Source organism: Rhinolophus sinicus, linkage group LG07, assembly GCF_036562045.2.
Source record: "Rhinolophus sinicus isolate RSC01 linkage group LG07, ASM3656204v1, whole genome shotgun sequence".
Classification (NCBI taxonomy): domain Eukaryota; kingdom Metazoa; phylum Chordata; class Mammalia; order Chiroptera; family Rhinolophidae; genus Rhinolophus; species Rhinolophus sinicus.
The window spans coordinates 18,956,898-18,971,831 of NC_133757.1; the positions used below are offsets into that span (position 1 = coordinate 18,956,898).

The window sequence follows — 14,934 nt, forward strand, 5'->3', positions numbered from 1 at the left end:
CTCTAGTAAGGTAATCAAGCCACTTCATCCCTTCTCCCTTGTTGCTTCGGGTTAAAAAGGGAAGAAGGAAATGGGGCCAGCGAGGTAGGCATCTTTAGCCAGAGGCCTAATGTCTGGAATTCAGGTTGGATTGGTTTGCAATTCTTTCTAAGGTTCCTCTCATCTCTCTTAATACTGATCCACATATATTGGGGTATTGCTATTCTTTAGGGTTTCAGGGAATAGATATTGGCGAAGAGCTTCATTCTGCCTTGACAAACAAAGAAAAATACCTGTCTCATTACTGAGAGTTCCAGTTCAGTGAACATCCCAAAGGCTGGAGTCATGAAATAGCCTTCAGTTTGGGTTTTCAATCTCTTAGTCTGACTTCTTTCAGCCCTGCCACACTGATGTGCCATTTCATCTGCATGTGTGGCCACCAGCCCTGAATCGGGACTTCACCAAACCACACAATTCTTGTGCAACAGTGTCGCTTCCTCAGGTTGCTGGCTTTGTACTTTGCGATTCATTATTCCCTGACTCTCTGCCATGCCAGCTCAGTGCTCAGCGCAACCCACCATTAACATGCATTGGAAAGTCTCCACCTTGTGGCAGCACTGCTTGAAAGAAATTCTACATCTTCACCTTAGAGCTGAGATCATTTCAGCAGCCTGAAGGGATGTAGGAATATGCATGGACGTCCAATAATGTCAGCAACAAGAATAGTAGAATGATAAAAATGACAGATTATGTGGACAAGACGTGACAATTAGGATTATCACCCTGCCCATCTTTAATTTGCAGGTACAGAAATTGAAGTCCAAATGGAAAATGCATTTCAAAAGGACAAATAACTGGGTCTCCTAACTCCTAGGGTACCACCTGACTTCCAGAGGGTATCTCTCCCGCATATAGTACCTCTGTAGATCACTGTAAATTCACTTAGAACTCACAACAACCTAATAATGTGGAAAGGTGATGAAGTGAAATCCAGGGCAATTAATCATATATCAGTTTCACAGATGCGATCGTATGATTTGATTAAATCCACCAAGTGATGCTAGATATAAAAATTTTGAAAGCTATTTAAAAATGTTGACAGCATAACATAAAACAGTGTAATGATCCCAGTGGTGGTGGTAGTGTTGATGGTGGTGGTACGTGTCCATGTGCATTCTCATTGGTTAATACAGTATTCACCAGTCTGTTAACAGTGTAATCTCTGGGTGGTAAGATTATGGGCAATTTGAATTTTTTTTCCCCTCATTTTATGTGTTGTCTACATTTTCTCAATGAATATACATCAGGGCTTTTCTCTCTTTTTTCTTCTGTCTTCTAATAAAACTATCATATTTCTATTACATATTTTACTACTAGGAAAAAACTCACCACATGGGTTTATCCCTAAAGAAATCTTCCTACTATTTATTTTTTTAAAAGTATAATTTTGTTCTTATTACATATCTGAATGTATTAGAGTGATTTTTTTTTTTTGAAGTTATTTAAAACACTTGTAAGATTTAAGTCATTTGCAGCCCCACAGTTTTCCTTCCAAAGAATACTGAGGTAATTCCTAAAGCTACCACTTTATCACCTAAAAAGTGTTCCCAAAGCACAATAGGTCAAGGTCATGACCTCTCCGTAGCACAATGTCTAGATGGAGTACAGAAGCTTTGGCTTATAGCATTTTATCTGCTTATACAAGCCAAGTGTTCCTTCTGCCTTATGATATTCTGTTTCATTCTAAGCCAGACACCAAGTATAGAAGACATGAAAAGGAAATTTGAAAGTTGGCTGTCCATTCAAACACATGATGCAAACACTTCCGCAAGTGAAGGATTAAACCATTTTGTGATATTCCATTGGAAGTGTTTGGTCGGTCCATTGGAAGTGTTTGGTCTGAGCATTAGATGCAGAAGTGTGTGGATAGCTAGGCAAGTCGCAGGGATCAGAGTCCTCAAAGGAGAAGCCCAGTCATCTGCATTTCATCAGAGAGAAGGTGAAATATCATGTATCCACTCAAATGTTTTGGTGGGTCCCAAGGCTGGTCTCCCTGGCATCCCTGGCCTTGTCATACCTGAGTTCTGTTTAGGTCATAAAACCTCATCCACCGTCCTCCTCCCTGTTGTGAACATCCTCCCTCCAGGTCAGACCATCCAAGTTCACTGTTGCCTTCATTTACAGAGAAGCTTGGGGGCCTGTGCATTTGGACAGACACCTCTGCTATAGAAAACCATCTCTGAATAGGTAAGAGGAGGAGGCGACTCTGTATTCTGCAATTATGCCGACATCTAGATATTGTAGGATTGTTTTCCAGAGCTCAGTTTTGAAATAGAAAAGAAGCTCACAGGGCATGATTCAAACCAGACATTTAGGAATCACGCTCTCCCAGATAATCTAGTGAGGCATCCTCAGATTTCAGCAATGGCAGCACCTCTTGGGTGGGATCCCGGAAAGGACCAAGAACCTGCTTGGGAACAGAATACAGGGCGTGTACAGCTGCCTTTTGCCATAGACTGGTGTGCCCTGTGCTAGAAGGGCTCAAGTTACCATCATCAAATGGCAGGTCCAATCCAGGCACAGCAGTTGATTTCTCTTCAGAGTCATCTCACTGTTTGCTAAACACATCGACAAGGGTCTTTACAAACATATCTTACAGCTTCCATGGTGTTTTACAGAGCCTGGAATATTCCACTGAGCTCTTCTTACATCGTTATTTAATGAAGAATTACATTCATGTTGGCATTCCTCTAAAGGCGTTTAGTTCCTGAGGCTTACTAAAGCTCTCTGGTTTCACATGTGACTGACTCCATTCTACAGTACCCACCGGGGAATGAGCACAAGAGTAGAGTTTGAGTGTCTTCTGTGAACAAGTAAGTAGGAGTGCTGAACTTGGAGTTAAGAGGAGCTTGGTTCAAACTAGTCTTGTGACTCTAGGCAAACTGCAGCAGTCTTTTAAGTCTGAGTCCTTTAGGGTTGAAAATTAAACGAGATACTATAGAGAGAGACGTTGTAATTTCTGGCACAGTAGACTTTCAAGGAACATTCTCTCTTCTCCCTTCGTGACCATCGGGATAATCTAGAACAATCTTACTAGCACACTTTACATAAGAAGTCTCATGCCAGAGTTTACTCTTAATTGAATAAGTGCAGGTAGATAGCACTTCTCTCCGTACATCAGCCCCCCCTGTCTACAGGCTGATGCAATGTCTTTTCTTGAAGGCCAGGGTACATATTCCATAGTTGTCTCCTTTTCTGTTTCTTGTTGAGACCTCGCTAACCTGAGTCTAAACCTTGTTGAGTATGCAAGGCAATGGTGAGCTACTTTTATGAGTATTTTATGCTCTCTACCCTACCTAAATATCTTTAGCCATGAGGAGAAAGGACTGAAATATCTGATTTTTGTTTCTGTCATTTAATACCACTTAATGGTGATTTTAAACCTTACCAAGTGGTCCAAACAGCATTAAAATAACAACAGAAATCCAAGATCAAACTTGGCTGTATCCCATCATTAGTCTAACTAATGTCTGTGTTACTATCTGGTTATTTCCCATACACTTAATCAATATTTCAATAATTAGTATAATAGTAAAGATAGGATGTTGTGTTTTACAGTGTTTCTTGTGCCATGTCATACTCTACTGCCCCGCCCCTTTTAAATGTGGTGAAATCTTTATTTTCCCTCATTTATTCCCTCTCTGTTAATCCTGCTGCTCTCCCTCTGCCCCTCACTTCACCCTTAATCAGTGTTAGGCTGGGTTATATTGGCTGGCACCTTTCCCCATTCTCATCCAAACACACACAGGCTTACAGTACATATACTGTGATACTTGTTGCCCCTCCCCCCTTTTTACAAAAATAGCTTATATTATATAGTGATTTCTCTACAATGTAATTTCTGCATGAACTTTAAGGTCCCTTCTAAGACTGAAAGTCAGTGACGCCTGAGTCAGGCCTACTCGGGAGCTCTGCGGGGAACACGCTCTGACTACGAGTTGGGTTTCTACCTGCAGCGAGCCCCCCATGTCTTCAGGAGTGTCTTGGAGTCTCATTCTGGGCTGAGGCTGTCAATGTTGACTTACTGCAGCATTTGTTTTCCCATTTTTCTCTGAAGCCATGTTATAGGAACTGATAGGTTCACACACCTTTCATCGCTCAGGTTAATCTTGGCTTCATTGTGGCCATTTGATGTATTTGTTTTTCTATTACAGAGTCCATGGTGCCCTTGGAGAATCCCCATATGGATTTTGTTTGGCTTTTGTGCCTTTCTTGGGCACTTGTTTTGAGCTAGTGTTCTCCACTCTGTGTCCATATTAGGGCATGTGACTAAATGGCATTAGATCTAAAACATTTTATATGATAGTCTAGCTATTTGCTGGCCTAAGCTGTGTTTTTGGGAATGACAACATGATTTATTAGACTGAAGTGACTCTCAATTATACACAAGATTTTCCTGACGACTAATTCTCAATGCCTGTTGTTTCCTCTGTTCTCTGTCCTCTTTGTGGCCTGAACATGATACCGCTCCCGCACAGGGAAGACCTAAGAATGGTGTATGAAGGGAGCACTTGAGATCTTGTTTCCCGGCAACTGTCATCAGTTTGGCTCAAATAAACTCTTATAAAAATTCTCAAAAAACAAAAACAAAAAACCAAGAGTGGTGTATGGAGTTCATGACAATGCACCTTTCCACTTGTAAGCAAAAATGTCAGAGCGGAAAATCAAGTCAAAGCCAGAAATGGAGTCTAACAAGAAAAGAGATGTCCTGCCTTTGTCATCACCTTTCCCTGTCTCTGAAAGGTATTATAAGTAACTTTCAATTAAAGAAGCTCAACAAGGACTGAGCTGCATGGATAAAGGTAAAAGCACAGGCAGCCTTAAACCCTAGCCTAAGTCTCTCACTAGCTGTGAGCTTTAGGTATCTTATTTAAGCTGTCTGTGCCCCAGTTCTTCTGGTACGTATATCAAGTAGAAACGACATCTGCCCTTGTTATCTCCCAGGAGTCCTAACAGCCAAATGAGATAATACACAGGAAAGCACGTGGATAACCAAGCACATTAGAAATGCACAATATTCCAAACGGATTGAAAAAAAAAAGAATCATTGGCACACACTGTATTAGATGCTGAGGATACAGTCATTTGGGTACATCTCAGTTCACAAACTACCCTCATATTATCCAGCAACTCGTTTTCCTAAGAAGTTAGCATGTATTGTGGAACTTCTGTTTGTGATTGTGCACCAGTCACTAACAATGGGTTCAGGTCTTCCGTTCCTGGCTTTATGCATGCATCCTTAGGACTTAGAATCCAAAAACATGCTGGGAAAACTTGACCACTATACCAAAATTGAATAAGAATAGCCTCAGTTTGTCCTGTACTAAATCCATCTTCAGATGAATTCAATCACAAGGAAAGCTAATGTTCAAGAATCCGAACCCAAGGGCCTCAACCTTTGGTGCAGACCAACATCCTCCCCAGAGGCCCCAAGCCCAAAGGTGGGTCTTGGATGGTAGCTGGGCATCAGCATTTTTTCTTTTAATTTCTTTCAGAGATGCTGATATCAAAGGTTGAGATTCACTGCTTTCAAAACCAATAAACTTTGGGAGTTAATTTTGACAGGAAAGTGCATGTAACAACCTGTATTTCAGTCTGTCACTATGTACCCCAAACTACCCCGTTTGGCTTCTCAGAATACTTGGGCTTCCTTACAGTTCATCCTCCTTATTGTAGCCAGAGCGATCTTTTTAAATTATAAATATCATCTTGCCATCTTCCTTCAAATCCCTGCTTAAAACACTATAATGACCTCCCATTGCTCTTAGGAGAAATGTCAAAATCAGGAAATCAGCCTACAAGTCCTAAAATGTCGTTTACTCCCCTCCAGTTTCATTTCGTAATGTGGTCCTGGTGTGCCTATATCTTCCACCTGCTTTAGCTGTACCACCCACTTCTGCCACACGGCCCTTACACATCTGTTTCCCCTGAGCCCATTGCCTGGACAACTCACCTCCATCAGCTTGGCTAATTTATTTATTTTGTTTAGGCCTGCTCAGCTTAGATATCACTTCTTCTGGAAAGCCTTCCTTGATGTTCTCAATCAGATCAGATTTCCAGCTCTTTACCTCTTACTGTTGTACACACTTCTAATGCTGTGCACTTGCCTTCATATTATCCCCTGTAATAACATTTTATTTATTTGTGAGATTATTTATATTAAGTCCATCTGTCTCACTAGTCGTCTGTATGCTCATGAAAGCCCAGACCACATCTGTTTTGTTTGTTTGGTTATAATTTACTTACCAGTGTTTTCCCATTTAGTACCTGACACAAGACACACACTCAGTAAATATCTGCTGGTTGGTTGGTTGGTTGGTTGGTTGGTTGGAAATGACCAGAGTTAAAACCAGGCAAGCATGCCTAATCAAATAGTGATCTAGGACTTCGGCTCTCGTCCCTTTGCCCTGTTTCTTATATTCTGAAAGGAGTCGCAATCCTTGCCTCAGATGGTAATTACAGCCCAAGGAAGCCAGAGGCTGATGATTTCCAAAAGTGATGGATGAGCCCAAAGCGATGAGTTCCTGTGGTATTAGGCTTGCCAAGCACCTGAGAGCCTCTGAAGGCAAAGGCATGGGACCCCATTTGTCCTACTTGAGTGAACAAAACCACAGCAACAGGGATGAAATCTGCCTTCAGCTGTCAGAATTGGCTCCTTAATGCTCTTGTCTCCTAGTATAAAGCTCCAAACCCAGAGACCTGCGTGCACATCAGGAGGCCCTGGGTAATTCCATGCCTTTGCCTATGGGGGCTCTCAGGTGTGTGGTAAGTTCAATACATACAAATATACTCAGATATATTTGTATGTATGCCCTAATACCTGGCCTAATATTCTAAAAGTCTGACTCCTCTATAACAGCATCTCTACTGATGCGTAGTCCAAGCACTGTATAACTCCCTCCTTTCACCTATTAAATGCATGGAGAATATTGTCATGAGTGGAGAATTCGGAATGCTATCAGGCCAAAAGAGCAGCATGACAGAGGTCCTTCCTTCTGTCTTCTTGCAAATGGTGATTCCTACCTGATGTCTACTGTCTACTCTGTCCTGACAAAGAACACTCAACACTTCTCTCTCTCTCTCTCTCTCTCTGAAATGATATTGCTTATTTTATTTCATCGTTAACCCTAGGTACTCCTGATATTTCCCTGAGAACCGATAGATTGAAAGGTGGGTTCTACCTCCAGCCCAAACCTAGCGTTGGCTGGCTTGACAATCCAGAAAACATGGGAGTGGAAACTGACCACAAACAGAAGAGAAATTGATCAGTCCAATTTAGTTGTCCAAATGAAGGACAAGTCAGCAAGAACGGTTGACATTTATATTTATTAGTGAACGGAATTCAAGTATTTGCACAAAGTCTAGGCTTGTGGATGTTTCTTTTGTAGTTCTGAATGGACTTTCTTTTTCCTACCCTAGGGGAGAATTTTTGCCCATGTCCTTCCTTAGAGTTAGCTGTCATATCCCCACCATGCAATGCTTGACTGGGCATAGATCAGAAGAGTAGGTCACGTAGATTCATAGGATTGGAACTGCTTTTCCTTTCCCTGTGAATTAATCTTTGAAATGTCAGCATTTTAAACTTGGCCTTTTCAAAAAATATGATACCATATGAACCTTACTTAATCGAAAATACATGTCTAGTTCAAAGTTGTCTCCCCCCCAAAATAGGAAAAGCTAGCAAAATAAACAAACAAACAAAAATGTGTTAAAGTATGGGCTGTGTGTGAGGCAAGCTGGTTTTTGTCAGTTGGATCTAAGAAACTTTGTTCCTTAAGAATCTTGACTGTAATTCCAAAGGTTATTTTTCACATGTCTGGGATTTTATGAATCAAACTCTATCTTCTCCTGCAAACGTGAGAGAAATTTAGAAGCCTGTGATTCTAATCAAGCTTTAAAAGGGTCATTGCCAGTCTTCTACAGTTGCATTGTTTTTGCAGTCATTTGTTTTGGTATAGAATTTTACAGATTACTAAACCCTCACATATCTTTTATAACAACTCTTTGAGTCAAGACAGGAAGGTATTAGGTCCATTTCATAGATTAGGTCTCTGAGACCAAAGGAAGCTGAATGACATGCATGAAATTACATAGGTTGTGAATGGCACACTAGGACTCAAGCCTGGAGGAGCTGTCAGTGCTTTACCGACGTATGTACAATGAATGAAATGCAATCCAAAGAGATGGGTTCAAATCCCAGGACTGCTGCTAACTAGCTTTGTGAACCTTGAACAAATGATTAAGCCTCTCTTGACTGCAGCTTTTTGATCTGTAAGAGGGATGCACATTGCCTGTTTTTCTCTCCAGATTAAGATTCTGTGAAGAATAAAATGAGATCATTTTGATAGTAAAAAATACTGAACTATAAAATAATTAACTACCATTATCTTAAATAACAATAGGACTGAGTCTAATGCCATATCAGTTGTAAGACAAGGTGTCTTCTACCCTTCCTTCATCATGGTTAGGGAACCAGAAATAACGAAGGGTGCTTAGGGGTCTTGATTGAACACATGGGAAGACGTCCATGACCATGTCAGGTAAGTGGAATATTTCAAACTGAGTGTACACCTTTCTTTTCTTATCCTTCCTTCCTTTCTTTCTTTCTTTCTTTCTTTCTTTCTTTCTTTCTTTCTTTCTTTCTTTCTTTCTTTTTTTTTTTTTTTTTTTTTTCTTTTCTTTTTTTTTTATGGCGTGATAAGACTATAAACAAGGCGTTCAAAGGCATTGAATATCAAATTGGAGCTGATAATCAAACACTTAATTTTCCAAATCTGGAAACTTTGGATTGTCGGTGCCCTTCAGGTTTGGAGAACATCCATCTTCATAAATGTCTATCTGCCAGGGAATGTCACCAGGATTCTGCCAAACACAGACAGACCCTCCCAGCTGTAGGAGAGAGGCAGGCTGCCTCTGAGCCTGAGCCAGAGACCAGGACAACCCAGCCCCGGGAACAGAAACAGCCAAGCACAGATTTCCCCTTCCTCTGATGCCGGGCTGTTTTTCAGGGTGACGTGCAGAGGACATTCATCCAAGTGGACTTCGGCGACGGCATCGCAGTGTCGTACGTGAACCTCAGCTCCATGGAAGACGGGATCAAGCACGTGTACCGCCACGTGGGCATCTTCCGAGTGATCGTGCAGGTGGACAACAGTCTCGGGTCTGACAGCGCCGTCCTGTACTTACATGTAACTTGTATGTTATTCCTGCTGTTGCTTTCTGACGTCATTGAAATATTGTGTCCTTGTAAAATGGAGCCCAAACTTTCATATCTAGACGCTTTCTATGTAGCAGAAAAGGAAGGGAGAAGAAGAGGGCCGAGTAGGGAGCATGTAAAGAGAGAATCAGGGAGTGGCATTGAATGATCCTTGCTTCAAATCGTGTGCACTGCACTTACTATGCGTCTTCCAGATGCCTGTAAGATACAGCACCTGTGCCTGGGAGCGAGGCCCAAGCAACTTGCTGAGCTCTTTGATTGAATATGAATGTGTCTGTTTTGGGTGGGAGGGTCAGAAATGTTCAAAAGCAAGCTACACGTATGGCCCAATCTAATGCATTGAGAATTAGCACAAGGAAAGGAATTCTTCCCTATCTGATTATTCTTCTCCCATATTATGTCTTGCGATTGATATTCTTTTAGACTGTTGCTCACTTTTTTTTTCAAGTGTGTTTCTTGGGCTTTCTCTGTGGATGATTTGTTGTTAGACAGGAAATGATATAGAGGGAAAGAGCATAACCTATGTTAAGGAAGCCACACGAGGAAATAGTTCCAAGAAATGTTCAAGCTTTTCTCCCACTGAGGAATCCAAAGGGGTACTGAGTATGAAGAGACAATGATAATTCCTAAGTTGTGTTTAGCAAAAGCAGTGCCACGAATGCGTCTTAGGGTAGGTGTCTGAGGGTCCCTAAATAGGCAAGATTCCCCATTTGGCAACTCCACTTCCCTCTTTACAGCTAAAGGGTTTTTTTTTAATTTTTGTTTTTGTTTTTTATTCTTCCTGGGTGCCAGGCTTTATGCTAAACAAGTTGTTTGTGTGTATAAATGATGTCACTCCTCCAACGAACCCTATGAAGTATAGGTACTACTAGAAACCCTACTTGCAAAGAAGCCAGCAAAGATGCTTCCAAGTAAGAGGCGTGTGTGGAGTTTAACTCGAAAAAGCCTGGAGGTTCCGAGAGCTCAAATAACCCATTTGAAGTTGCAGACCTACTACCTGGCAGCGCCAGGTTGCAGACTCAGGTCTGTCTCCAATCTCAGCGTTTGATCATTAAGCTCATTGTCAGGGCCAACAGGGGCTTGGGGTTAGAGGAACTGAGTTTCCCCCAGCCCTGATCCCCCCTCCACATCTTTGTAGGTCATCCTGAAGGAACATGAACACTTAAGTTAGAAGCAGTGTATTTGCTACACAACTACATTAAGTTCACGGCACCTTCCGTATGCCCCCTTCCTGCTGTCTGCCACCCCAACGCTGTCCTATATAGAATTTCTGGAGTTTCCTCTTACCAAGAAATAATCTCAACTGATGATATCATCGGAAAAATCATAAAACTTCCAGAAATATATCACAAACATTGGTTATTATTAGCAAAAATAACTTGCAACACAAATGACAATACATTTGCTGAGGTTGGCCGCCTACCTAGCAGCATATCATTTTCCACAGCTTATTCTGTTACAGGGATTTTTGTGAGAGAGCTGCTCCCCTTCAGAATTACAGGCATTTTACTCCACATTCCCTATACATATTAAACATCTACCATACTCTAACCACATGTAGATACTGATTTAAAATTCAGCAGCAGCTTTTTGTCTCAGTTTTCCAGAGTCTCTCATGGAGGTCATCCACAGCTCACCATCCTGGTCACCCTGTGGACTCGTTCCCACCCCTAAAAACGATCATGTTCCTAAGGGTTCCTCTCCCGGGTTTACTAAATCCTGGGAAGAAAAACAGCCCAGAGCTTGCCTCTACTCAAGCTTAAAAGTTGCTGAAGCCACGACTTCTAAAAGAAATGAGCTTCTCTGTTCACTTGCATTTTTAAAAACTTTTTTTGGTCTCATTAGCTTAGTTGAGTAGCTAAACGATTTGACCTTAACCGTAGTGAATGATGATTTGTAATGGAAACTTTTGTGTTCCGTATTAATTTTGTTAGACTCATCTTGGGTTCAGTGGTTGGATAAGCATGCCTCACAGAATAGAACCCTTTTCTAGGCCTGGCCTTGGGGACAAGAATTAACTCTTTTGTACTAACTATATTATCAAGGATTATTTGCAAACGTTCATTAACTCACGTACATCTAAAACCCATGTCATGAGCAGTTTCAGCAGGTTCTGACACCTCTGCTTAGTGCCTCTCTCCTACAAGACCCATTTAGCCTAACTACGCACACGAACTCTTGCCCATCCCAATGCTGTATCACGACAGGCAACACTGGCCCTTTCTTTCAGATGGAGGAAACAAGGATTGGAGAAGGACCATGACTCCGACATTATCTTACACTGACAGGAAATCAGAAACAGACCATAATTGATTCACACTTCCCCAGATCTCAAACCTGAAGGGTATCGTGGCAGTTTTTGGTGCCACAGTGCCAGAATGGGGGAGCTGTGTGTGGCTTTTAGCTAAAACAAAAAAATGAGCGCTGGGCTGAGCTGTGAGTTGTAAGGTCCAGATGCTGGCCTGAACTCCTGCGCAGGTCACTCTTTTCCTCTGAGCCTAGGTTTTTTTCTGTATCATGTGAGGAGGGTACATTCTGTTAAAGGGTCCATGGAGCATACTACTGTGTTTCCCCAAAAATAAGACCTAGCTGGACAATCAGCTCTAACGCACCTTTTGGAACAAAAATTAATATAAGACCTGATATTATATTATTATATTATATTATGTTATATTAAGACCTGGTCTTATATTATAATAACATAAGGCCAGGTCTTATATTAATTTTTGCCCCAAAAGACACATTAGAGTTGATTGTCCAGCTAGGTCTTATTTTCGGGGAAACACGTATGTTGTGCGCCGTCAACTGGTGAAGCTTGATTTTCCATGATCACAAAACAGCCTGTGCACATGTGCTTAGTGGGTTCTGAGCAGTAAGTCTTGACTCAGCTTGCCAAGCCGGCCCGCTGCCCCTCTCACCAAACACTCCTCCCCCACTGCCTGGGGTTCTCTCCCCTCCCCCCTTGCTGGTCTTGAACACACTCCCTCCACTCGCCAGTTCAGAAGGTGATTTTATTCCAAATCAGAGGCTTTTAAATAGGGGTTTGCAAAGGTCATCAGAAACAAATGGAGATGATGTTCTAGCTATAAGTTTCCCAGGAGTGGGCTGGCAGCTCTCACCGGGCAGCTGGGCAATCTGTCGTAGCCTGACAGTTGGAAATTCCTTGGGGAAAGTATTCACCGTGCTCTGCTTCTTTGCAGACTAATAAGACACGTAGTGCAGGCAGTGTTGCCTTGGTGGGGGCAGAGAATTGAGAGAACATGCAGATTTCTGTTCAGCAAGCTATGCTATCTAATCCAGTCATGCAGAAAAAAATCACTGAAAACTGTAAATTTGCAGAATGGAGGGGAAAAAAAAATGAAGTGGATATCCGGATATTCTAGTTCTTCCCAAACCTCTCTCTTCAACTACATCTTTACGCAGGTGTCACTTGCAGATGTCTTTCTGGCCCCATCTTAGAGTAGTGATCAGTTTCTTGAAACCCGTGTAACTTTGCAACTCTTCACATGATCGTTATATTGGCCAGCAAATATCATACTCGAGTTTTGTGAAGTGTGGTTTAATGAGTCACCTGCCCCAAAGTTACATGACAAAAATGTAGTGTCCTGGGCCCCATCACAGACCTACTGAATGAGAACTGGACTGAGGCACCACAATCTGCTTTGAACGGGTTAGAAGGGTCCTTGCGAACACTGACGTGTAATTCTGTGTTAGGATCTCATCTTTATATTCTGAATGACTGTTATTTCTTCTAGTGGATTTTTAAACATTTCAGACAATCAGCAATATAATGCATACACATTATTTAATTTGATGGTCAGAGGCCTCCAGAACAAATTCTATGCACACACACACACGCATATACACACACACGCACACACGCACACACAGGCACGGTGTTTCCTGCAGCACAGGAGGGCTAAACAAGAAAAGAGGAGGGAAACCCAATTTACGCAGGTAATTCTGCAGTTCCCTCAACCTCCTTGCCAGGAAGATTCATACAGAGTGATGCACTGCCACCTGCCGTCCCTTTTGTGCATCACAGGCACCTGTCTGCTGAAGCTGCATCACCAGCTTGTTCAGCTCTGGGCTGAGAGGAGCCAGCCAGCTCGAGGCCTCCGGGGGCTGGAGGTTCACTTCTGCAGCTCTGTTAGGGCCGACCGTATCCCATGTGCAGAAAAGAATTCATGAAAGATAGGTTTTGGGGGCAGCAGGAACTAAGTATGTTAAACATGTAAGAAATAAATGAATGCAAGAGGATGTGGGAATCTGAAGGATAAACTCCACACATTTGTCTGAATGCATAATTGTATAAACATGCAGGAAGGAATTCATGAAAACACACGTATGCATACTACAAGGCAGGCATGCTCTGTCCTGAATACCTCTTAGATCTCATTGGCGTCCACTTGTGCCCTCCCTCTCTCCACCTGTACCCTTTGGGCTTTCTTGCTTTTCCTCAAACATGGGAAGCCACGTCCTCCTCAAGGTCTGTGCACTTGCTCTACCCTCACCCTGCAGCATATGTTTTATTCTAGGTGCCGGGGACACCTGGCACTTGGTGCAGCGTATGTATTGTTGAGGGAGGCAGGCACTGAGCCCATAAAGTAGCAAGGCGGATCAGAGTAGGGATGCGTTAGAGGCAGGAAAGTCGGAAAAGAGTTGTCGTGGTCCCGGTGAGAGGGCAGCTCATTGCAGGAACCAGCACAGGACTGGGGGGGGGGGGGGGGTGGGCAGAGCTCTACAGAGATACTTATGAAGCCAAATCAATGGTTTCCTAAGTGGATGTGGGTGGCAAGAAATAGGAATGTAGGTGGACTTTCAGCTTCTGGGATGCTCCCCGAGGTAAACTGGTTTTATTCATTAAGATATGGAGACTACAGAATGAGGGGTGGGGGAAATAATGGGTTCCCCAGGAATATTCGGCTGCTAATTGAGTCTGGAGTCAAGAAGGTGGCTTGAGAGCCCTAAGTGTGTAGTGTATGATTGAAGGTCAGGGTGAGGATGATATTACTCAGTAGAAGAGTATATGGAGGGAGGAAAAGGCCAAACACTGTACTCTAGGAAACGGATTTAAAGGTCAAGCCGAGGAAGAGGCAATGATTAAACCAGATGGAAAGGTCTGCGGTACCACTTTCTTCTCTACCACCTGGACTAATGGTGGGGGTAGTAGATTTTTGTCCTGTACAGCCTGGAAGGAACTGCGTTTTGACTGGGAACAAAAAGAAGATCAGGGATCGTAGGAAAGGTCCTAGTAGTTCTCTATGAAGAGGATATTCATATTTTATGTGTTTGTTCATCTGATTAAGTTTTCTGTTTAATGGCCTCTGTAAATAGAAGCATCATTTTTTTTTTAATTGAGCTCATTCTGAGAACCACAGAGCTCTCTCTACCCACTCATGATTCTTTTGTGGTGGACAAGCTTAAGTCAACACCAAACACAATTTGTTCCGTGCTTGCCTAATCAGGCAGCTTTAGAGACATGCACATATAGACACATACAAGTACTCATATGTACTCTCACACACTAACACACACTTTTACACACACAGAGATCCTTAAACTCCAATAAATAGTAAAGGATAATTATATGTAGAGTGGTTTGGGGCTTTGTTCCACAGTCCCCTGCGCCCCCACTGCCCAACATGGATTCTGTGAGAGTTTCACAATCCTGGTTT

The 14,934-nt window shown here is 42.4% G+C and overlaps 1 protein-coding gene across 10 annotated transcripts in view; it reads left to right on the plus strand.

Moving 5' to 3' along the window:
• SORCS1 (sortilin related VPS10 domain containing receptor 1) overlaps nucleotides 1-14,934 on the plus strand; it is a 462,347-nt gene that overhangs the window by 402,779 nt on the left and 44,634 nt on the right. For all 10 annotated transcript variants that reach the window (XM_019725092.2, XM_019725090.2, XM_074339088.1 and 7 more), the window contains exon 19: nucleotides 9,048-9,234. In XM_019725092.2, the coding sequence (XP_019580651.2) occupies nucleotides 9,048-9,234 (187 nt within the window). The remainder of the gene's footprint in view (nucleotides 1-9,047; nucleotides 9,235-14,934) is intronic.